This window comes from Chinchilla lanigera, unplaced genomic scaffold (genome assembly GCF_000276665.1).
Source record: "Chinchilla lanigera isolate Chin_1 unplaced genomic scaffold, ChiLan1.0 scaffold00096, whole genome shotgun sequence".
Taxonomy (NCBI): domain Eukaryota; kingdom Metazoa; phylum Chordata; class Mammalia; order Rodentia; family Chinchillidae; genus Chinchilla; species Chinchilla lanigera.
The window spans coordinates 5431319-5453680 of record NW_004955497.1 but is presented as its reverse complement, the minus strand read 5'-3'; the positions used below and the strand labels follow the sequence as shown (position 1 = coordinate 5453680).

Genomic DNA, 22362 nt, shown 5'->3' with positions numbered 1-22362 from the left:
AGGGGAGTTGGTTTTTTAAGCAATTCCATTGTATTTGGTAATTTTTTCAGGTGGTCAAGTAAATCTGCTAGGGAAGCACAATTACTAAAAATCAAAAATACTTCTTAGAGCCAAGAGCCTACTGCAGAAAGTTGTCAGTTCCTAGGAAGTTCAGCTATGTGTTCTCTGGGTCAATGACTGTTATTTTTTATTCTACAGAAAATGTGAACACAAAAGAGACAGTATTCTCTATTCTACTTTGGATGGAGGGGTCCTGCTCACCTAAGGAAGTAAAATTTGTAGCACCTTGGAACTGAAAGAGACCTTAGCAATCACCTACCCTAGCACTTGACAGTCTTTTTCTGTGATGCCCCAGAGTAGATAACTAGGCTTTTAGCAGCTAGCTATTCAGCTGCGCAAGTATCACAGAAATGGCTAGATGATCAAGGAAGTCTGTGTTCCAATAAACGTTACTGATAAACACTGAAATTTGAATTTCACATAATTTTCACATGTCACAAAGTATTATTTTAACTTTTCCCCAAACCATTCCAAAAGGTGAATCCCACACGAAGCTCTAAGCTGTACAGAACCAAGTGGTAAGTAGGACTTGGCCCGAAGCTCTTGGCTGGACCCTGCCCTGTGCCAGCTCCTCCTCCCAGCAGGAGGCACCTCTGTGGTATCCTGGCAGCCTTTTCAAAGCAGAGGGAGTGCTTGCTGCTCTTGCTTGAAATCATCTAATTCTTCCTTCTTTTGCGAAATGCTAATTAAAAGTGCCACAATTAAACTAAAAGTATATTTTAACAAATGAAATGAGATTTCCCACTTGTTGAATACTGTTTGGTCTTTCCAGACATACAACATCATTAGAGACAGCCTCTGAACTTTCGTGTTTTGGTAAGAACTGGAGAAATCTGGCAAAATAGAAGGTCAAATACCTGGTTGAAGTGTACCTTCTTTCCCATGAAATACAAGAAATATGATCCTATAAGATGTAATTAGCACTCAGTAGAAATATTTCACAGTGTGTTGAAAAAAACAGCATTTACAGATGAAGAAGTAGTTTGTTACTATACATTTTCTACAGTATCTAAACCACTAGGGTTTATGATGGTTCTTGAGGACTCTCTCCCTAGTTTTGTTGTTGTTGTTGTTTGTTCTGAGGCAGCATCTTGCTATGTAGATGTCCTTGAGCTCACTTAAGTACCCCAGGCTGGACTTGAACTCAAGGCGATCCTCCTGCCTCAGCCTCCCGAGTGCTGGGATTACAGGCCTGTGCCATCACATCCGGCTTCCCTCCCTGATTTTAGGAGAGAAAATTAGGCCTTTGATTACAAGGAAGAAGAAACTAACTTTATGTCTACTGAAGAGTGGAAATTACGTATTTCCTACCATTGCAGCTGCTGCTGCAGGAAAAAGTTAAAATATATCAGTATCAGTCTGGGGGGTGTAGCTCAGTGGTAGAGAATTTGCTAAAAATGCACAAGAATCAACCAGCCAATCAATCCCCAGCATAAATAAATAGAGATCCAAAGTGACTACAACACCAGTAAGACAGAAATGGTTTCGTAATTTACTCTGTAATGCACATCTTCCTGTAGCCTCTCATTCAGTTCCCAGAAGGTTGACACATGCTATAGCTCATCTACTAAATTTACCTGGACCTCATTGGTTTGAGATTGCACAGTTCTCTCTCACGAGTTGTGCCACCCATGATTCCCTCTTACTGTTCCAAATCAGCACCTGTGTGTCCCTCAGAAGTGCTTCTCGAGGAAGACAGGAAGGTTAGCACTTGGTCCATGGGGACAGCCAGGGAAATGCTCACAAATGGACCGAACTCAGGAGAAAGTCTGCGTGGTGTTCAAAGATGAGATAGGAATTTAGAGTAAGATCAGAATGGCATGAAAATAGGCAGAATGTGTCTCACTGCAGTATCCAGGGCAGATGTCCAAGTAGCCTGTGCATGGGAGAGGTTGCCAGAATCTGAGAACAAGAGTGACAGTGGGCAGACAGTGTACCCTGTCCATCATTAGGGTAGAAGGCAGGCATCCTGGGCTCCTGCCACCCTACAAAAGACATGGAGTGGGTGGCAGCACTGGCACTAAAAACATAGCATTGTGCCACTCCCTGGGACATACCGGAGAAAAGACAGGGAGACGTGAGTGTTGGCTGGGCCTGGCCTCAGGGAAGCCGCATCTTCGAGCTCAACTTCTAGAGTACCTTTTATGTTGAAATGGGCAGCTCAAATTTTATAGGGAGAAACGAAGCATGCCCACACACAAGAACACTTTCCTCAGTCCTCATCTCCCACCTTAACCCTTCTGTAGAAGGTAGAGGTGCAAGCCTTAGGGTTCCCTTGCCTGGCCCAGGACATCAAGCAGCAGTTCATTGATTCTGAGATTTTTTCTTAATGAATTGCAAACAAATATTACTGTGGTTCCACTTATTTCTAGGAGTTAAGTGAATGACAAAGAGGAATTATGAACTCTTTCCCTTAAAAAAAAATTACAGCACTAAAGTTGATGGATGTTTTAATGTGTTGATTGCTATTGCTGTTCTTTGCCCTCTACCCTAGAAAAATCCTCAGTTCTGAGTAGGGATTGGCTCGGAGAGTCATTTTTGCCATCCAGGGTTCCAGCTTCAGAATATCTTCAACATGTGTACTCGTAACTGAAGGTCACAGATTCATATCAAGAACGAGACATTAAAAGTTAAGGCCTTCAAACAAAAAAACCTAAATGAAAGATGGTGGAGGGGTAAAAAGTTTATGATGGAGCTTTGAGACTAATTTTAAACATAATTCCAACTATCTTGAAGTGTAGGTCGTTTAGAAAATCATACCTCACTCACTATGTCATTTACTCAGGAGACTGAACAGCTGTAGAACACTGATTGTCATCTGCAACGTGTGTATAAAATTGGCACATGTGGGTGTACACGTGTGTGTGAAATGATCACAGGAAAATTTAAAGCAGAGCTAACTTACTCTATGAAGCACCCAGCCGAGACTCGGTGTGTTTGTCAGCAGAGCTCAGCACGGCTTGGCTCTCATGTGCTGTCTCAAACTTCCTTCCGGATGATGGGACCCCAGGCAGAACTCACTCTACCTGCCTGGTAACATCTGACGTCTCTGAACAGAGGCATCTCTATTAAAGGGGATTGATCACACCCATCTCCCGAGACTGGGGTGGTGACGAAAGGTACCACACAGCACAGTGCCAGTGCATCCAGTGGGTTTTATAATGAACACACAGCTTCTTTTTAGATATTTCAGTCTGTTCGATATACAGAAGTATATAAATTTATGTTGAAAAAATATGTCAAATATGGAGAGATCTAGAGAACAGTGTGGGAGGTTTTTCTTATTTTTGTTTTAATAACAAGTCAATGATGTTTCATTTTACCTGGGTTAGTCTTAATTCCTTGTGTTTTTAGGTTGTCGAGGAGACGTGTACAGAATTGGCTTTCTCTATGCCCTGAATCAACATCGGGTCAGGTGGCTACATCGTGTTTCTCTGCACGTGGCTTGGTAAATCCACAGGGTTTTTTGCAGCCCTGTGCGCCTGTCAGGCCTGGCAGTTCCTCCAGAGCCTCCTAACCTGCTGCTGGTGTCCTCCTGGCTCATCAAGGCGCAGCCAGGAGCATGACCAAGGGCTGGGCTATTGCTCAGCGGTAGAGTGCTTGCCTACCCTGTACATGGCCCTGGGTTCCACCCCAGCATCTCACATATACGCACATGGTCAATATAACACAAGATATGATTGACAAATACAATGAATGTTTACATCTAAACGTTTACTATGAGAGGAGACATTGCCATTTACCTCTCAAAACACGTGCCCTGGTTTTGAACACAGTTATTCCACCCTTCTGTCACTCTCTGCAGCAGTTCTGGAAGTCCTCTTTTGGGAGGGTCTCTACCTGTGCCGTGATGGCTGCCAGCATGTCCCAAATTGATTCAAAATATTTACTTTTCACGGTTATTTTGACTTTGGGGAAGAGCCGGAAGTTATGCGGCACCAGATCTGATGAGTGAAGTTGATGAGGACACACCGGGATGTTTTCACAAGCCTGCCTTTCCATTGGCTGGTGCTTGGTAACAGCACCCACCGCTCTGTTTTTGATGATATCTCACAAAGAGACATAAAGGACTTCTGGGACCGGTTCAGAAAGTGGCAAGAACGGTAGGTTGAGAGCGTTTGAACCATGGGGGAGTATTCTGAGGGGCATTAGTGGCAAGGTGTCTTTCACCATCATTTTTAGAAATTTAATATTCATCATACATTTTGATCATACTTTACATATTACCAGATAAGTTTAATTAATTTTATTTTTTGACTGACACTGAATCATTTTATTGAAATTTTCTGCCTGATTCATGACAACCTACACATAATGTCTAGCTCGATAAAACATCACTCAGATCGAGAGATAGGAAAAATGCAGTTGGAAGCTCCCTTGGAAGGCAAGTGCTCTGCTTGCAGAGATTTGCTGTCTCTGGCTTTGAGCTCTTGTGTCTGGCTTTCCACATTATGGCTATTGTTGGATGGACTGTTCTTTCCGTTGATGTGTAGCATCCTACTCTGGATATATATTAATTATCTGCTGTACTGGTCATGAGCATTTGGGTTATTTTCAGTTTTGTACTGTCAGGAACTTTTTTTTCTTTTCTTTTCTTTTTCCAGTACTGGGAATCGAACTCATGACCTTGTGCTTGCCAGGCAGGCGCTGTGCCACTTAGCTAAATCCCCAGCCCCCATTTTTTTTAACCTCCCTCCTGGTGAGCCTAAGTGCTCAGTTCTCTCAGGTGGGATTTCAAGAGTGGAACTGTCATCACAGGATGTAGGTATGTTTGCCTGAGTAGATATGGCCATAGTCACACTGGTTGTCTTAACAAAGAAAGTCTGTATAAGAAATTGGTTTGAACCAGGTGTGAGGGCATCAGCTATTTGGGAGGCTGAGGCAGGAGGATGCTTTGAGCCCAGGACAAAACTGTAAGTCTCTCAAAAGAGTTGGTTAAGTAAGTTTTTTAACTGAAACAGCAAGAGGTGACAGGAAGGGGATGCACAGTAGCTGCCATAAGCTTTTACTACCCCTTGGGACTGGGCACAAGGGGAAGAGGTTGAGGTACTAGAATCTGGACGCTTGGAGAAGCAGCCCTGCCATCCAGCTGGTGGTGCTGCCATGCCGGGGGACATGGTGAGGGTGGCTCTTGGGGTGCAATCAAAACAACAAAACAACAACAAAGCAAAGCTAGACTGGTCCAAGGGCTGTGGAGTGAATGCTGTGACTGGACACACTCCCACTGACATGCCTGTCCCAGTGTCACAAAACCCAGTGTGTGTGGAAAGGGGGCTGGGAATGGCCACACTTTAGGGTGGACTATGCCTTGCGGAGTGAACAGATCTAGCGACTGTCCTCAGCTTCCTGACACGTTGCAGATGTATGGATCACCTTGCTGTCAGCGTGTATAAAGTCAGTGACAGAATGTAAAGTACTTTGTATGTTCGCTGTAATGCCCACACAAGAGTTGAGCCCTGCATCAGAACTGGGCTTAGCAACACCTCCCTGGGCAGCTGTGCTGTGGGGACTGGCAGGCATCTTTTTCAAGGTCCACCTTAGAAGGAATCTCTCTGGAGGCAAAGTCAGCTTGGGAGAATGTGTGTTGTATTCAACTCTCTCTTCTATCTGGCAAATTTGTGACAACTCTGGAGACTTCTCTGCGGTTTACTTGGTTAAAGGGACTCACAGTCAGCCCTCTGTGGGGGCGGGCAGTTGTGTGACGGAGTGAGGACCAGCTCCACAGTGTCTGCCAGCGTAGCTTTCTCCTCATGGGGCTTTGCTTACGTACTGCTGTCCAGGGGCTCTGCATTTAGGTAAGCGATGGGGTTTTCTTGGCTGAGTTGAAACTATCTTTAAAACGTCACTTAAAGCCAAGCGTGGTGACACATGCCTGTAATCCTAGCACTCTGGAGTCCAAGGCGGGGGGATTGCAAGTTTGAGCTTAGCCTGGTCAATTCAGTAACTTAGTGAGACTGTCTCAAAATAAAAGATGCAAAGGCTGCAGAAGCAGCTCAAGGGGAAGGCCTTGGTTTCAGTCCCCGGCATAAAAACAAAGAAAAAACCTTGGCCGCACTAAGTATAGTGGCGCATGCCTCTAATCCCAGCTACCCGAGAAGCTGAGGCAAAAGGATCACAGGTTCAAAGATAGCCTGGGCTACTTAAGAGAAACTCTCTCTCAAAGTAAAACAAGGCTAGGGCTTTAGCTCAGTGGTAGAACATTTGCCTAGCATGTGCAAGGCCCTCGGTTTAATCCCTAGTACCACAAAACAAAAGACTCATCTAGTCCCACTCTGGAAGTCTTTTTTTTGTCCCTCTGTGATACAGTTTGGGTCTGAAATGTCCCCTAAGTCTACGTGTTGAAGGCTGAGTCCTCAGTTTGGTGCTATTCTGAGGTGGTGGAGACTTTAAGAGGTGGAACCTAGTGGCAGGATGCTAGGTTACTGGGGATGTGTTCTCCAAGGAGATATCAGGACCCTGCCCTTCCTCTTCCTGTCTCTTGTGTTCCGCCAGGAGGTGATGAGGTGAGTGGTTGGCTTTGCCATGTGCTCCCCGCCATGATGCATTGCTTTGCCACAGGCCCAAAAGCAACAAGACTTCCTAAACGTAGACTGAACCCTCTGAAACCGTGAACCAAAACAGGTATTTCCTCTTTACAAGTTGATTGCCTCAGGGGTTTGTTACAGTGACAGAAGGCTGACTCACACACTTGGTTTCCATGTTAGGCAGCAACCCTTGAAAATCAGGGGCCTAGAAGGAGCAGCAGCATGAATGCAGGTCAGTCTAGCCTCTGCTTCTTGACATCACTCCTCTGTATTTCTCATTCCCACAGCACTACTCGTGTCCTTACACCAGCTGCCCTGTACCGTATCTACTTCAGTACATGTCCCCATTAGACAGTGCACTCTTTGAAGGTAGAAATGCACACTTCTTCATGCCTAAATGGCTCCTTGGCCTCTAGTACCTGCAGGAAGACAGTATACTCACCACTAATATTTATGGGGACAGGAAAATATCTGGAAATTAGAGTATTAACAATTTCAAAATAAATGTCTCCTGGGCTAAAGCTAATACTGCACTTATGTAAACACAGCATCCAGTATCCAGTAGGCATTGTGTAGGTCAGAGCGCAGGCCTTTCTTTGAGTACCAAAGTTTTCAAGCTAGGTATACTGGCCACTCCCTCCATTAAAAGCCATTTGGAAAGCAATGAGGCCAACCTTTCAGAGGGTTGGGTCTGCAGAACCTTTATTGTTTGTGGTACCACTGAGGGTCTCGTGCATGACAGGTTCCACCCCTGCGCTATACCACCTCCCCAAGAAGAAAAGCTTTTAATCACACAGAGTTTAATACATCCACTGCAACTGTTGGGAAAATTGAGGAAAAGCCAGGAAGCCCTTTTCTGCAATTAATTTGGAATTTCAAATCAGAACATGTTTGTTTTTTAGAGTGTGTGTGGGAGAAATGCTAGCAGTGCAAAACTTTGTAAGTAGGTCTAATAACAAGAGTATAGAAACTGCTTCGACAGAACATTCCAGGTCAAGGCTCAGGCCAAGGCTGTGGCTCTGAGCAACACCTGTGCTCTGTGTCTTTAAATATCGATCACACTGAAACCAGGCATGGTGGCCTATGTCTATAATCACAACACTCTGGGAGGCTGAGGCAGGAGGCTAGCAAGTCTGAGTCCAGCCTGGGCAATTCAGGGCTAACCTGTCTCAAAAAATAAAACATACAAAAGCACTGGGGTGTAATTTAATTTTAAAGGCCTTGGGTCCAATCCTCTGCACCTCAAAACAAGACACAAAATAAACAAACAAAAACATATCCCATCACTTGGGAATCCCAAGTCAAGGGCAGTTAATTGTAGCTGAAGATGCCAATTTTCAAGAATATTAAAAATGTTTTTGGACATGTAGCCTACTTTTAATATATTAAAGCTTAATGTTTGTGAGCTGGACCAGACGTGCTTTTTTTGGTTCTGAAGATTGAACCCAGGGACTTCACACTGACCTGCATCCCCAGCACCTTTTAATATTTAATTTTGAAACAGAGTCTTTCTCATTTGCCGAGTTGCCCACGACGGGCTCAAAGTTGCCACCCTCCTGCCTCAGCCTCCCAGAGTGTTGAGATTATATACTGCCACACCCAGCTTGGACTATATGTATTTGATGCGCATAGCTTTGGTAGGTGAATGGAATGGACTCCTCTGGTAATACAGGTTGAATATATCCCTTAACTGAAATGCTTGGGACTAGAAGTGTGCCAGATTTCAGATCTTTTTGGAGTTGGGGATCCATGCACATAATGAGTTCTTTTGATGATGGGACCGAAGTCTAAACACAAATGCAGTGACCGAGGGAAGGAGGTCTGCACATGAGTCTTTCCTTTTATTAGGCAAACTCAAACTCGGTGTGGCCTCCTGGACCCTCTTCTCATGCACAATGCTGGCCCAGGAGCACACAGCTCAAGTTCATCTGCAAAACAGACACACACACACACACACACACACACACACACACACACACACACACACACCCCAGTGCCCCTTGCCACAAGGCCCACAGCTCTGGAGCTCCAAGGAGTCTGTACCTGCTGACAAAACTCTGCGTGATAGTTCCAAGACCCCATGGCAGTAACTGCTTATTAGTGGAAAAGAAAATTCCAGAATAAAACACAGCCCCATCATTTACCTTAGCAAAAGATTTATTTGAAACAGGTTTGTGCAGACATATACCAGTTGACAGGACTGATCAAAGCTACAAATCACTAAATTCTCCAAACACCTTTAAACGTACAAGGAGATGCCCTACATTTGTATTCACTCCAGGAGGGAACCGTAGCGCCGCACAACCAGAGGATATTAATAGATTGGGAAAACGGTTACACTTCTAGAGGGAGAGAACAAAAAACCCCGCTAGCCTTGGAAGCGCTCACTGCTCTGCTGGGAGCCAATTAAGCATGCCCCTGCAGCGTGTTCCCTCTGCATAACCAGACTGAAACCTCTGCATCGCACACAATGTTTCAGCAATCCCAGCTTAGCCGTGACAGGAGACAGGAGAGCACATGGCTCTGCGTGTGTGACAGACACCACAAAGACGCTGCATCTGAACACGGCGATGCAGTGACGTCAGGCGTGCAGGAACGAGGGGCTCAGCTGCAGCTGGCCGCACTGCTGTGGCTGCCTGCGTTGCCCTGGAGAGTGAGGCCCAGAGGGAAGCAGCCTGGTACATCTTTGGACGTGGCCACCTCTGGCCACGGGGGAGAAGGGGCAGGGGAGGAGAAAGAGCAGCTTTCATCCTTACATGTGTGTTTTAGTGAAAAACCAAGTGAGTCTTTACTGGTGTTTGCGTGCATGTGTGTGTGCGTGCATGTGTGTGGTGCTGGGGACCAAACCCTCTGCATGTTTCAGGCAAGAGCCCAGGCTTCCCCCGCCGTCCGCGACCCAAAGGGGATCTTTAAAAAATTAACACAGAGCAATTGTACATATTTATAAGGGATGGTGCAAGGATCTTGTTGGAAGGAGAGACTTACAACTAGGAGGGTTTCTTTTTTCTGCGGTTTTCTGTTTACTGATTCACCTGTAACTGCACCGAGCTATTTCTAGGACATCGCTGGATCCGTTCCCTTGGCAGGTGGGTCCACAGCCTGCTCTTTAGTCTTTCTGCCTTCCGGGGGGTTTTCCTCCTGCACAGAGGAGCTCACCTGTACTAGGGCCCTGAGAAACTCTCTTGACCCCTAAGCTTCCTGGGCAGGGTTATTTGGATAGTGCCATTATTTCAACTTTCTTCTTCCAATTTCTGCTCTAAATCACAGCTACCTGACACTTTGTTCCTGACTGTTAAAACAAACAGGTTTCTTTTCTTTCTTTAGCCGGGTCAGAAGAAAGGCCTGTGGGCTAATCTTCTGAGCCTGTTTGTCTTGGTTCAATGCCTGGAAGTAAAAGTAGAGTAGGTACCGTATCTGGTGGCTGCTAGGGAGACAGATTATCCTTGGATAATGAGGCAACCTGGGTGTGAAAAGAATCACCCTTTTGTCTTTCCTCCCTTGGCAGAGGGGAGGTGTTTGCCCTAGGTTAGGGATGGAGATTGTAGCTGGGATGGGGTAAGGGCTGAGCATGCCCCTCTTTTCTCTCTCACTTGCTTGTAGCTTCTGACCACTTAGATGTTATCGGGAATCGAACTCAAGGCCTCATGCTTGCCAGGCATGCCCTGTGCCGCTGAGCTACATCCCTGGCCCTGACCACTTGGATTTATGTCGATTTCCTACCCCTTTGTTTTTACTCAAGAAATCACTCATACCCAACAGAGGGGGACGGTGGGCAAGGAAAGGTGGACTGCCGGACAGTTTGGGATGCTGAGAAAAAAAATGAATAAATGAAGGTGACACATCAAGTTGAGCACACCCAGTCCACTCCTTTGAAGAATACTGAATAGAGTCACTGTCGGGTATGGAAACTCACTTCTATGACCCCCTGGAAACCTTTCTGTCTTCCCCAGCTCTGCAAATGGAGAAATTGCTAGTATGAGTTAATAATGTCCCCCTAGGCTATCCTGAGACAGATAACTGCCTGGAGCCAGTGAAGAACCACCAACAAAACTGACTGATGTTCTTTTCTCTCCAAAACCGAGGGCTTTAAATATCTTCTTCATTCTTATATTTCCCATTTTAAGCATTTGCATAAAGAAAGCAATGACTGTGACAGGGAATGCCATACTTTGACTTCACCTGATAAATGAACTCATTTCTTCGCCAAGTTGTTATGTTAGGCTCTGCTCAGCCGGCTTCCTTGGCTAAGCATTTTTTTTTTTTTTTTTTTAAATGGATCCCAGGAGATGAAGGCTACATTTCAAATGCTGAAGCTAAATCACTCCTTGAATTACTTTAGGACCATGACCCAGGGCAGTAATTCAAACCCTGACTGAAATGTGTGTAGCCCTTCACATGTTCAAAACTAAAGATTACCTCATCCTACAGCAGAGTTTTGCAAACATTACATTCAACCTATGGTTTAAGACATACATCTGGAGAAATCTGATATCTGATAGGAAATTCTCTTGCTTACGGCTTAAAAAGTGGGGAGGTCATTGTCACAATAAATGGAGATTATAGGCTGTCACTTTCTGTTTAAAAATATTCAAGCTTGACGTCTGTAATCTGTACGGCCATATGCATTTTCAGATATTAGCTACCTACACTCACTTTTCTCTTCATTATTCTCTGCTTCTTGACAAGTTATTGCTGATTTTCGCTGCCAGCTCCCTACAACATACCTGCAGCTTTTTCAGGGAAGAGAAAATGTCAGCAGAGTTCTCAGCCAAGCTCTGCCAAATCCCAGTTTCACTTTTTAAGATATTTCTCTACAAATGTTAAAGAAACACCACCCCCTTTCCCCAAAGCCCAGATTTTATGTGGTATGCTGATTCAAGTAAATAGTGTTTTGGGTTTTTGTGTGTGTGTTTGTGTGTGTTGGGAGATGGGAGAAAATAATACTGGTCAAGAAGTCTGGAATATTCTGCACTGAGACAGGACAGACACAACAGCTATACTCCCCAAATTATTGCAAAGCCCGCTCTGAGCAGCAGTTGATGTCTATCCAGACTTCCGGGCAGAAACAGGTGGCTTTTCCTGGTCCTTTTCCCTCCTTCCATAACATGCGCTTTCTACAGCTGCCAGTGGGGATGGTTTCGGTGCGGCAGGACCCAGAGCTGAGCTCTGAGAACGGCTTGTCTTGCCTGTCTGCCCTCGGCCCAAACAGGATAGCCAGCCGTCCGCACACAGCGCTGGCGCAAGGGTTTGCCTGAGTGGCTCCTTCCAATTCAGCCCAGCCCTCTGCAGGCCCCGAAGTGCTGACTGAGCCTCACCTGCTGGCCGGGCAGTCACTTACTGTGTGGGCGTGTGACAAGTCCCATGGGACAGCTCCACTGACTTGACAGCCAGATATGCAACCCAGTCCCATCTACTCCGCTCCCTGGGGAGGGGTTGTGTGTGACACCCTGACCTCAATTTAAAGATAGGACAAATGACACGGCCCCTGGCTGGCCTGGGCTAAATATTATACATCACACATCGTGACAGCTGCGTCGCCTAGAAACCCAATTTAGTCACCCATCTACAAGGAAGCTTAATCACGTGAGAGCATAAATGGAAAGGCATCCCTTCTAGAAATGTTTTCTTTTGTGTACAAAGTTCATTATTGCAAAGACTGTTTAGTCTACTGCTCAAAGAGGAAAATGTGCTTCAATCCCAGAAAATGCAAACTGTACTTCAACCTAGAATATAAAATAAAAAAGCAGAAACACAAACAAACAAACAAAAACCCCTGAATGCAGACATTTCCTTCAGAAATCTGATTTAAAAGGCTTCAAGTTCAAGAAAGGGGTAAATGTGTGACCAAGAACTGAGTTTTCATTCAATCTTTCCAAATCAGTTTTGTTCCCAGATGAAAGATGCCTAGTGCACTTTCAATTCTGATTTTCCTTTCTCCTCTGTACTCTGGCCATTGTCTTTCCTCATCTGCAATAAAGAATTACGCCTTGGTTCACCCCCTCCTCATCCCTGCCCGGCAGTCTTCAGGGATTCAAATTGCTGGGTGCCCTCGTATTTTGGCATGTTTTGTTTGCCTGAGAGAGGAAATCAAGGAAACTTTCTGGGCCACCCTGTTAAGTGCTCTATCCGGCAGCTTCCAGCTTTCTCTGCGTGCCGGTCACCGCACAAATGAGAATTGGCTTTCTTAAGTCAGTGCAAATTGTATTCTAGGTTACTTTAACATCCAGTAAGTTGTGGATGTGCTAAAAATAAAGTGTTAGGAAGCGGGGTACATTATTGTTTTATTTCCCAAGTTATCACACCATTCCTCAAGGAACTGTGCCATGCTAACAATCACAGCCGCCCAGATGTATTTAAATCATCAAACTATCTGGGTGGGCTGCCAAAGAGGAGAGGACACGCCTGCAGGGGGTCAGTTAGTGAGGGCTCCGTGTCCTCCCATGCCTGCCCAAAGGTTCCATCCCAGTTCAGAATATAGGGTGGCAGGGGGATGTCAGTGACCTGTACCCCCTCCTTGTCACAGAGCTCAGGACAGGCCTGTGTCTCAAGCTGGCTAGATGAAGAATGAAAGAAGTACTTCTAGAACGGGCATTTCCTTGAGATGTCTGGGATTCTTTTCACTAAGTGTGTGTGTCAAGGTCTGGTTTCAGCTCTTGTCCGTAGGAGGCTGATCGCGGCAATTACCTGGGCCTCTGCCTGAGAGCTCCTATAGAGGAGATCTGGCAGAAATGTCCTCCTGTCGCCTCGGATCCTGGGCGCACTTCACCGCCTCTGAGGACATCTGTGGTCATCTTCCTCCTGTGTCTCACGGCCCTCTACTCCCCCTCTGGGTTTGCTCCTCCTGATTCTAGAGCTACAGAGTGACGGGAAGCTCCCTTTGCTGTGCAAGCACAGTACAAATTCAACTGCTTCCCAACAGTGCAAGTTAGAGTGTGCTCTGAGGCCCCAGGAAGCAAGCGCGGGCTCTGAGGTGGCTGCCAAGGCCCAGTGATCGGGGCTGGGAAATGAGAACTCACAGCCGGAGCAAGGCCAAGGCTCCCACCGCCACCCTGGCCCTCAGGACCCTCTTGTCAGAAAGAGACGAGTGAGTGTCTGGGATATACGTGGAATAGCGGTGTTTCTCTTCTTTAGTTACAGAATTAAATAGGTGGGGGAGGAAGGGATTCCTGGCATCCGTATCTGAATCTGCAGTGGGACGGGAGAAAGTGCAGTGTAGGGCGGGCTTTGCACCAGCTGCCATGCACCCAGCCCAGCGGCCAGCGACGCAAAAGGTCTGAGGACAAGGGCACGTGGACAACCAACCAGCCGGCTGGCACCTGGGGGGGTGTGGGAGAATCCATGGGGGCACCAGCTAGTTGGCCTTCCTGGGAATGTGGCTAAGAGGTCCAAGGAAATGTTCTCAAGTTTGCCGCCAGCAAAACGGAGATTTTTGTGATTTCACAGCAATCAAGAAGTTTATGCCACTTCATACGAACAAAACAGGAAGGCAAGCGAGCAAGCAACCTGCCTAAGGTGAAGTCTCTTGCTGCCCCTTGGACCCCATCGGGGCATTAACCAACAGGAAGCGAGCGTGCCCCCATCCAACTACCCAGGACGGGCCTCACGCCACATGAAACTCCTTTCTCTTTCTCCCAGAACAACTAGCACTGATGTTTAAATATCGGTGGAACGTAGTGTTTTTAATTTCACACCTCGCAGAGCATGGTTGAATGCTTCAGAACGACGTAAACAGAAGTTTAGGCCAAGCGCTGCAGACAAATGAGGAGGGAAAGACGGCTTTCCCTGCAGTCTGTGCTCCGGGCTTGCAAAGGAATAGATAACTAACAAACTGGTCGGCTAAGGCCACAGAAATGTGTTTTCGAGTTGTTTTGGCTGCGGACACCAGCCTCTTCTGATGAAGAAGTGTTAACGCTGGATACAACAAACAGAATCACTTCCCTTGAGCCACAAAGTCAGGAAAAGCTGCAGCTTATTTCTTCTTCGACTTCTTTTTGGTGGTGTCGTAAGCTCGAACTATTTCTTCCTGAGTAACAGCTCCGTGTTCCTCTTGGGAAAAGGCATACCCATCTGCAAGAGACACAGGGGGGAGGTGAGCGGTGAGAGGATTGGGCCAGTACTCCAGGCTGAAGGTACGCCACTCCGAGGCACGGTCACTGCTGAGGGGCATGCAGTCTTGGGCGGAGCGGCCTGAGATGAAAAGGGGAGGGGAGGGTCTTGTCTGTTTTCTTCTGCCTTAACAAAATACTACCAAGTGAGAGCTTATGAACAATAAAACATATTTGGCTTATAGTACTGGAGCCCGGGCAGTCCAGGATGGAGGGGCTCTGTGTGTGAGGGCCTTTCTGTGTCAGACCCTGGTGGAACGGCAGCACAGTCCTGAGAGAGCTAAAGAACTCCTCTGGCACAGCACGAGCAGCACCTCCGTGATGTAATCACCTCTACAAGGTCCCATCCTTTCACAGGGTGACAAACGCAGTTGCGTTTCACATGAGGCTTGGAGGGGACACTCAGATCGCAGCGGGCGAGCTCACTATCTCTGGGAGACTGCGGCTGAGCCGTGTGTGGGCGGCACTGACAGAAGGTCAGCGGTCCCTGTCTCTGCCTTCCCGCTGCCAGTCAAGAGGAAACGATGCCCCCACCGGCCCGATGCTGCAGTCTGGCCCGCTAACTTACAAAGCCAGAGCAGTCAGAAAAACATACACAGTGCTAATAGTGAAAGCTGGCGAAGCTGCTGTTTCCAAATTGGACCCATTCGGACGGCTAAGTAAGTCAAGTGGGTTTATTTCCATGTAAATAAAGAGAAAGGGTCTAAGAACCGGTCCTGTGGTCACGGGAAGCCTGGTTCTTATAATCAGTTCACAAGGCGATAATAAAGTAAATCATCACTAGCGCCCTTTAAATAATGTGTGTACAAGACACTATTGCACATTTTGCTTGCAGATAGCCCATTCAATCCTCCTGGCAACTCTGAGACATGTGATACAGATGGGGAGACTGAGGCACTGACGCTGTATTTCTGTGACTTGCTCAAGGTCACAGGACGAGTGAGGGGCAGAGCTGGAAGACAAACCCAGGAGGTCTGACGCTTGGTCTGCACCCTACTGCACTGCCAGCTCCGAAAGGGATCTGGCGTTCATAAGCTCAGTGCTGGGCTTTGCTTGCAACGGCTCCTTCCCACATAGAGGACACTGGCCATATCCACTCCGTGGGCTGACCCTTCTCCTGGCGTCTGTCCCTTCAACAGAGCATGCCCACCAGCCACCGCCTGAGAAACCCCAAGCCCAGAGAGGCCACGGGGGCGGGGGCGGGGACTGCAGAGGTGGCCTGGGGTCCACTGAAGATGCAGGGAGGCGAGTTTACTATTTCTGGAGGGAGGAGGCTGAGACCTGGAGGGCCCAAGAAGGAAAGACTGTCCCTCAGTGACGGCAGAACTAGCCAAACGGGCGCCGAGAGGACAGAAGAGGGGCCTTCGCGGGAAACTTCTGTTGACCGGCTCACCTGGACTTCAGCAAAGCACACCCCACAAGCCAGGAAGTCTCCCCATGGGGCAGGAGCTTCCGGGCCAGGGTGAGCCCTCACACAGCCAATGGAGAGCGGGTGGGAGCTGCAGCCAGCCTTAAGGGGGAGGCTCTGTTTGTTCCGGCGCAGGCACAAAGCCCGGCAGAGCACCTGAACTTCCTTAAGGTGCTGTCCGTGCAGGTGGCTGTGCTTTGACTCTCACAGCTGCTCAGGATCTGCTTCTGAGCCCTGAAGAGCCAGTAGCGGCTCTCACCTCCGTTCCTATGAGAGCTTTCGGCTTCCTGCCACACTGCTTGGTGGGGATAATAAACCGTCGCTGCCAGCGGGGAGGAGCTGCTCCGCTTCCTGCCTTCCTGCGCACACCTCCCCTCCAAGCCCCACACAAGGTGCTCTTTGTGGTGCGTTCTCCCTGCAGCCCAAGAGGACCTGCCTGTCCCTGGGATGTTTCAAAGCAAAAGCCAGCAAGTAACACCGCGTCCCCGCATAACAAGGCTGTTTGCTAGGGTCAACTTGGACAATTTTCCCTCTCTGGTCTTTTAAAAGGGAACATTTTAGTAAATAGCTCATGTGTCTCCGATGGGGCCACAGAACAGCTGTTCCTGGATGGGACATGTGTGGGATCGATGGTCTTGCCTCCCACCACGGCTACAGCTGCTGCACAAGCCGGGCTCCTCAGTCTGACTGGCGTTAGTCTGACCAAGGACTGGTCTCTCCAGGCAACTCTACGTGTTCTTTATAAGCACTTCTGTGGCAGGAGAGGACTCCTGGGCTCTCCACCCTGAGGCAGCTTTCTTCCCTCACTCTGCTTCTATCTCCGACCCAGGGGCCCAAGTGCCTGAAGCACTGGGGCAGCAAAGGAAGCTCGCAGTCTCAGCGTGGTCACTACTTGGCCATGTGACCCCGGGCTCTTTGAGTTTCCTGGATCTTGGTTTAGTGTGCACTCTGAACCACCAGAGAAGAGCCCACTGAAACAGTGAAGCCATCAGAACAACTGCTACCAATCTTCCTTTGGTCACTTTTGCGGGAAGGTTTGGGTAGCGAATGAAGGAGACTTACACAGACATTAACAACAAGCATTTTAAGCTGGGTGTGGTGGCGCACGCCTGTAATCCCAGCACTCAGGAGGCTGAGCCAGGAGGACAGCCATAAATTCGAGGCCAGCCTGGGCTACAGAGTGAGCTCAAGGCCAGCCAGTACTGTACAGTAAGACCCTGTCTCAAAAATAAATAAAAATAAGCATTTTGGGGTTGTCCTTCTGGAAAAGGTATTTTAGCTGTTCCCTCACTGTTTAAATAGAGGGTACAAAAGCTTGGTTCTATTTATCCCATTTTTTTACCCATAATATGTCTGGGCCTACCGGGCACCCAATTTGAGGTATATTTTCAGCTTGTGCCTGCATGGATTCCTCAAATGGCACAAGTGGCCTCTTGCCTCCTGCCAGGAGGGCTTTGCTGTGGACCGGCGGGAGCTGACTCAGCCACTCTGGGGCAGGGGGTGGTTCCCTATCAAGATTAGTGCTTCCTTCCAGTTTTCCGCAGAAGCTGAGACCTAAAAGAGCAGATGCAGGGAGACATACAACGGCTGGCAGGAAGCTAGGCTTCCCTCCAGAGAGCAGGCAGACAGGAGCCCCTCGTCCTGCTGCATAGCCTGCTCCCAGGTGAGCAGAGGATCCCAGGGTCACTGGCAAATGTTCCTCCTGCGTTGCCATTGCTGTAGCTTCCATCGCATCCCCAAAAGTTGGGCATCAAGACTTTCTTAACCCTACTGAGGTTTCCAGTGGATTCTAAAATTCAAGGATGAATGGAAGAGGGCCTCACAGGTTTACCCTAGGAAGAGGGTGAGGTCTCTGTGGCTCATATACATATTCTCCTTTTAGAAGCCAGACCCAGTGGGAGTTAGAGCTGCAGTCTGTTTTAGTGGAACAACAAATACCAGAACCATTCAGCTGGCCCCCACCTGCTGGGCCTCAGCCCACAGCCTGACAATCACATTCCGCCTGGTGAACATTCAACCGCCATTTGCATCCGAGGGGAGCTCAGAGGAAGCCCCGGCATTTGCATTTCCCACTTCCCTCATCTTTCAGGAAGTCCTCACAGCCAGAAAGTCTTGAAGGGGGCCTGGACGATGTGTGCCATGGACCCAGCTTGTGAACTTTCCCTGGCTGGCTTCCTAAATACGCAGCCACGGCCAGAGTCTGGGGAGAGAACTGGGGAAGTCGAAGGAGACGGGAGAGCAAGTGAGCATCTCAGTTATTTTGTTTTATCTAAGCATAACACTTGGTGAGGTCCACAAAATGTCTGTTTTTATCATTATTTTGGAATAAAATTTCCCTTCTGTGGCATTCTTTGAATTTAAGCTCTGATAGCTCCTTCGTGAAAGTAGTAGTTTCCTGTCTAGACAAAGATTGCTGATACCCACAGAAATGGAGAAGACCATGGAAATAATGAGGAAATTTGACTACGGAAGGAGCATCCACCTCAGTTACAAACATTGTACGGTGGTGGCTCCTAGGAATGGTATTGGTTTTCTTCATGTCGCTATGACGACATCCTCATGGCTGTGTACTTTATAAAGAACCAAAGGCTCTCGGTTCCGGGGGTGCAAGGTGTCACACCTGGTAATGGCATTCTTGCTGGCACAAGGCACACATGGCACACATGGCAAGAGACAGGGAACTCTCCTTCTTATAAAGGCACCAGGATTATACCATGAGGCCGTCACTCTGGTCTTCCTGCGGTCCTAATCACCTCCCAAACGCCCAGCATTTAAGCGCCATAGTTGGGTCAAGTTTCTACCCTCTTAGTATCTTACAATGGGGATGAAACGTCATAAACGTTCGGGAACACCTCACACTGTATCAAATCCACAGCAGGAAGTAACAAGTACCATCAGGATTAGTGCTTCCTTCCAGTTTCCTGGAGGGCTGAGGCCTAAAACAGCAGGGGGGCAGATGCAGGGAGACATACAATGGTGGGAAGGAGCTCTGCAGGCCTTCTTGTGCCCTGGAGTTCAGGCCACTTGACGGTCTTGTCTAGTTGTTAACGACAGACCATCCTAAATTATCAGGTTATTAGACACTGAGTGTTTTTATTTTATTTATTTATTTATGTCCTGGTTTTTTTTCTGGTACCGGGAATCGAACTCATGACCTCGTGCTTGCCAGGCAAGTGCTGTGCCGCTGAGCTAAATCCCCAGCCCCGACACTGGGTGTTTTTAAAATGTGGCATGATTCGGAAGCTATGCTTTTTCTTGTATTAACTTAGTAGGTTCTTTCCCCTTTCTTTGTCTTCAAAATGTAATTTAAGAAAAACAATCGTTGCTGAAGCCATCTCTAACTGCCTGCAGAATTTCTCACTGGGCCTTTGATTTCGGTGTATACACTGCCCGTACTCTTTCCATGGTTAGCTTGAGACACTTGTGAGTGAAGGGTGTGGTTCCACAGCACGAAGGCTGTGGTCCTGAGAACCTGGCGCACACAAGGTGCTGTGCATACATCAGCAGGAAGACGCATAAGGATACAGGTTATTATAATTCTATTTTCTTTCTTGGGAGAGAAAACAGAAATTTAAAGAAATATGTAAGCACCCAAAGTTGCCCAGCATGTGGCCCAACAATAATGATGATGATAATAATAATAATAGTAACAATGATAATGATAATAACAATGCCTAACATTTATTGGACTCTTCCTATGGTCCAGCACAGTCTGCGGTACTTTATTTACATGATCTCATTTAATTTCCCCAATTACTCCAGCGAGGCTTTCATATTATTCCCTTTCTACAGATGCAGAAACAGAGATTAAATAGCTTGCCCACAGTCTCAAAGAAACTGGTAGGGCAGGGACAAGAACCTAGACAGGCGGCCCGACTCCAGACAGGGCGCCCTGCAGACTGCAGTCCTTACGGGGTCCCACCAGACCTCCTAGCTTGACCAGACCCCCGGGGCACTGGGCATCACTGGGCCGGTCACCCTCCTGACCTGGACCTCTGCTTTGTGTTTTCAGGGCTGGCGCCACCTGCCTCCGGGGTGGTAGGGCATTCAAGCACAGGCGATGTGCGCCATATGGAGACTTCACATGGGGACTGAGCAGAGGGAGTGCATTACAGGTCGGTGCCGACAGGCAACACGCTACCTTCTCTTCCCTGTTGACAGGTGGAGCTCAGCTGGCCTCCAGACAGATCCATCAATACCCGTACAATGTGTGCACAGATTTTTCATGTTCATTGAGTGCTCCTTCTACCAGGCACCTCCTCCTAAAACCCTAAGCAGGCGGTAGACAACAGGAGGAGGAGTTGCACAGCAGCACAGAGGGGATGGGCAGGGCCATAGTGGGTAGGGCCCTGGGGGCAGCAGCCAGGAGTCCATCAGTTGGGCGCTGAATGGCTGGAGTGCTAAAGAGAACCCCACAGTGCGAGGTTGTGAGTTCGATTCCCGGTACCGGAGAAAACCAACCAACCAACCAACAAACAAAAAAGAGATCCCCACAGCTGCCTGTGAGCTCCAAAGTGGGGGCTCTCGCTCTCCACCTCTCTGTGTGGGGTGGTGGGGAGAGGATAACTTGAAACAGGTCAAGGCACAGAGATTCCTCTTCCCAGGGACTGCCATTGTTTTGGGTACCATGTTAATTTTAAATAAAGGAACTCATATGCTGTCTTTGGGGGGCAGAATTTAGGAGTCATATCACTTTAGTCTTGACAAACATTCTCTTGGAGGATGTTACCATAAGGGGATTTTGTCATTCAGGTGTTTGACCCGGTCCAAGGGAACCTGCCTACATTCAAGCCACACTCGCCTGGGGTGGAATACAGGAATCCCACTCCCAGTGGGGGTCAGCACACCTGCACTCTGCAGCCGTCACCCTCCCTGCCCAGGTCTCACGCCCTGCCCGGGATGCGGAGCTACTCACGGGAGACACACTGCTGGATGGAGCCGCCACGGAAGAGGGTGGGGGGAGTCTTCCTGCTGAGCCTCTTGAGGAGGCGGTCTCGTTCATTCATCCTGAAAGAAAGCAAACAGGGTCAGGCTCCGGGGCACCCCAGAACATCGCCAAGAGTCTGGTGGATGACTTCAGGTTGTAAGATCAAACAGACAGGGTGGGGTGGGCTCCCCACGGCCAGCAAAAGGCCTGGCTGCCCAGGCAGCCCTGCTGTTTACAGTAGATGCTATCTCCCCGTTGAGTGCACAGCTGTCTTTCCAAGCTGCCCTGCTTTCAGGGCCTCCTGTCCCAAAGCCACACACTGCCTTCCCCTGCAAGGAGAGGCGCCACAGCCACCTCTTCCGCTTCCACAGTCGGCAGAACCCACAGGGACGTTTCCACAGCAAATGCCCCCAGGTCTCACCCAGCCAGCGCACCCGCAGGGACAGGCCCTGCTCCAGTGCTGCAGGGCGCTAGTGGGGGCTGCTTGTGGCTGCACAACCCAACGCTTGCTCCCATTGCTAATGAACATCTAGGTGTTCTCTTCTAAAACCCAAGGACGAGGAGCTCTCCCGCCTTTCCTGAGCATCCCCTCTGCGGCTGCTTTGAAGAAACATGGACGGAGCTATCCCAGAGGGCGGCTGGTGTTTACGGCGGTTCTCCCGGCCCCCAGGCTCCATCCTTACCCCTGCCCGTCGCCCCCGTAGTCTGGGTTTTGTTTTCTGTTTTCAGTTTCCCAGAATCAACCGCAGTGGGAAAAATTAAACAGAAAATTCCTGAAACGGACAATTCGTAGGGTTACAGCGGCCACCATTCCGAAAAAGCCATTCCACCAGTTCCTCTCATCGTGGCGGCACTGTATCATCCGCATCATCAAAAGAAGGCTGACGTAGTATAATGCGACCGGCAGACAGACCCCTTGCTATCACTTTCATCGCAGCCTGTTGTTATGATTACGCCAGTTAGTATGAATTAGTGCTGCTAGGCTCTAACTGTGCCTAATCTAGAAATTAAACCAAACAAGCATGTTTGTGTAAGGAGTGAAGAGCGCGCACAGCTTTGGTACCATCCACAGTTTCACGCGTTCTGTGGAGTCTCTGAACACATCCTTTGTGGATAAGGGGAGGACCTCTGAGCTTTCATCTCAGGATGTCATTTGCTCTCCCCTGAAAGAGGCTTCTGGTACACAGGAGTTTGCCAATGCCTTCTACTATGGGTTGAACTGTGTCCCTCAAAAATTCACACTGAGGAAATGAGGGTGTAGCTTAGCATATGTGAGGTCCTGCATATGTGTGCATGGGTACACACACACACACACACACACACACACTCACAGCTGCA

General features: G+C 48.2%; 1 protein-coding gene across 2 annotated transcripts in view; it reads right to left on the bottom strand.

The window, feature by feature from the left end:
- Positions 1-8723: 8723 nt before the first annotated feature.
- LOC102024131 (phospholipid-transporting ATPase IB) overlaps positions 8724-22362 on the bottom strand; it is a gene marked incomplete at its 5' end in the record, with an annotated part of 454403 nt that continues 440764 nt past the window's right edge. The window contains 2 exon segments of one of the 2 annotated variants that reach the window (XM_005406335.2): positions 8724-14651; positions 21013-21104. In XM_005406335.2, the coding sequence (XP_005406392.2) occupies positions 14554-14651; positions 21013-21104 (190 nt within the window). 2 annotated transcript variants of the gene reach the window in all.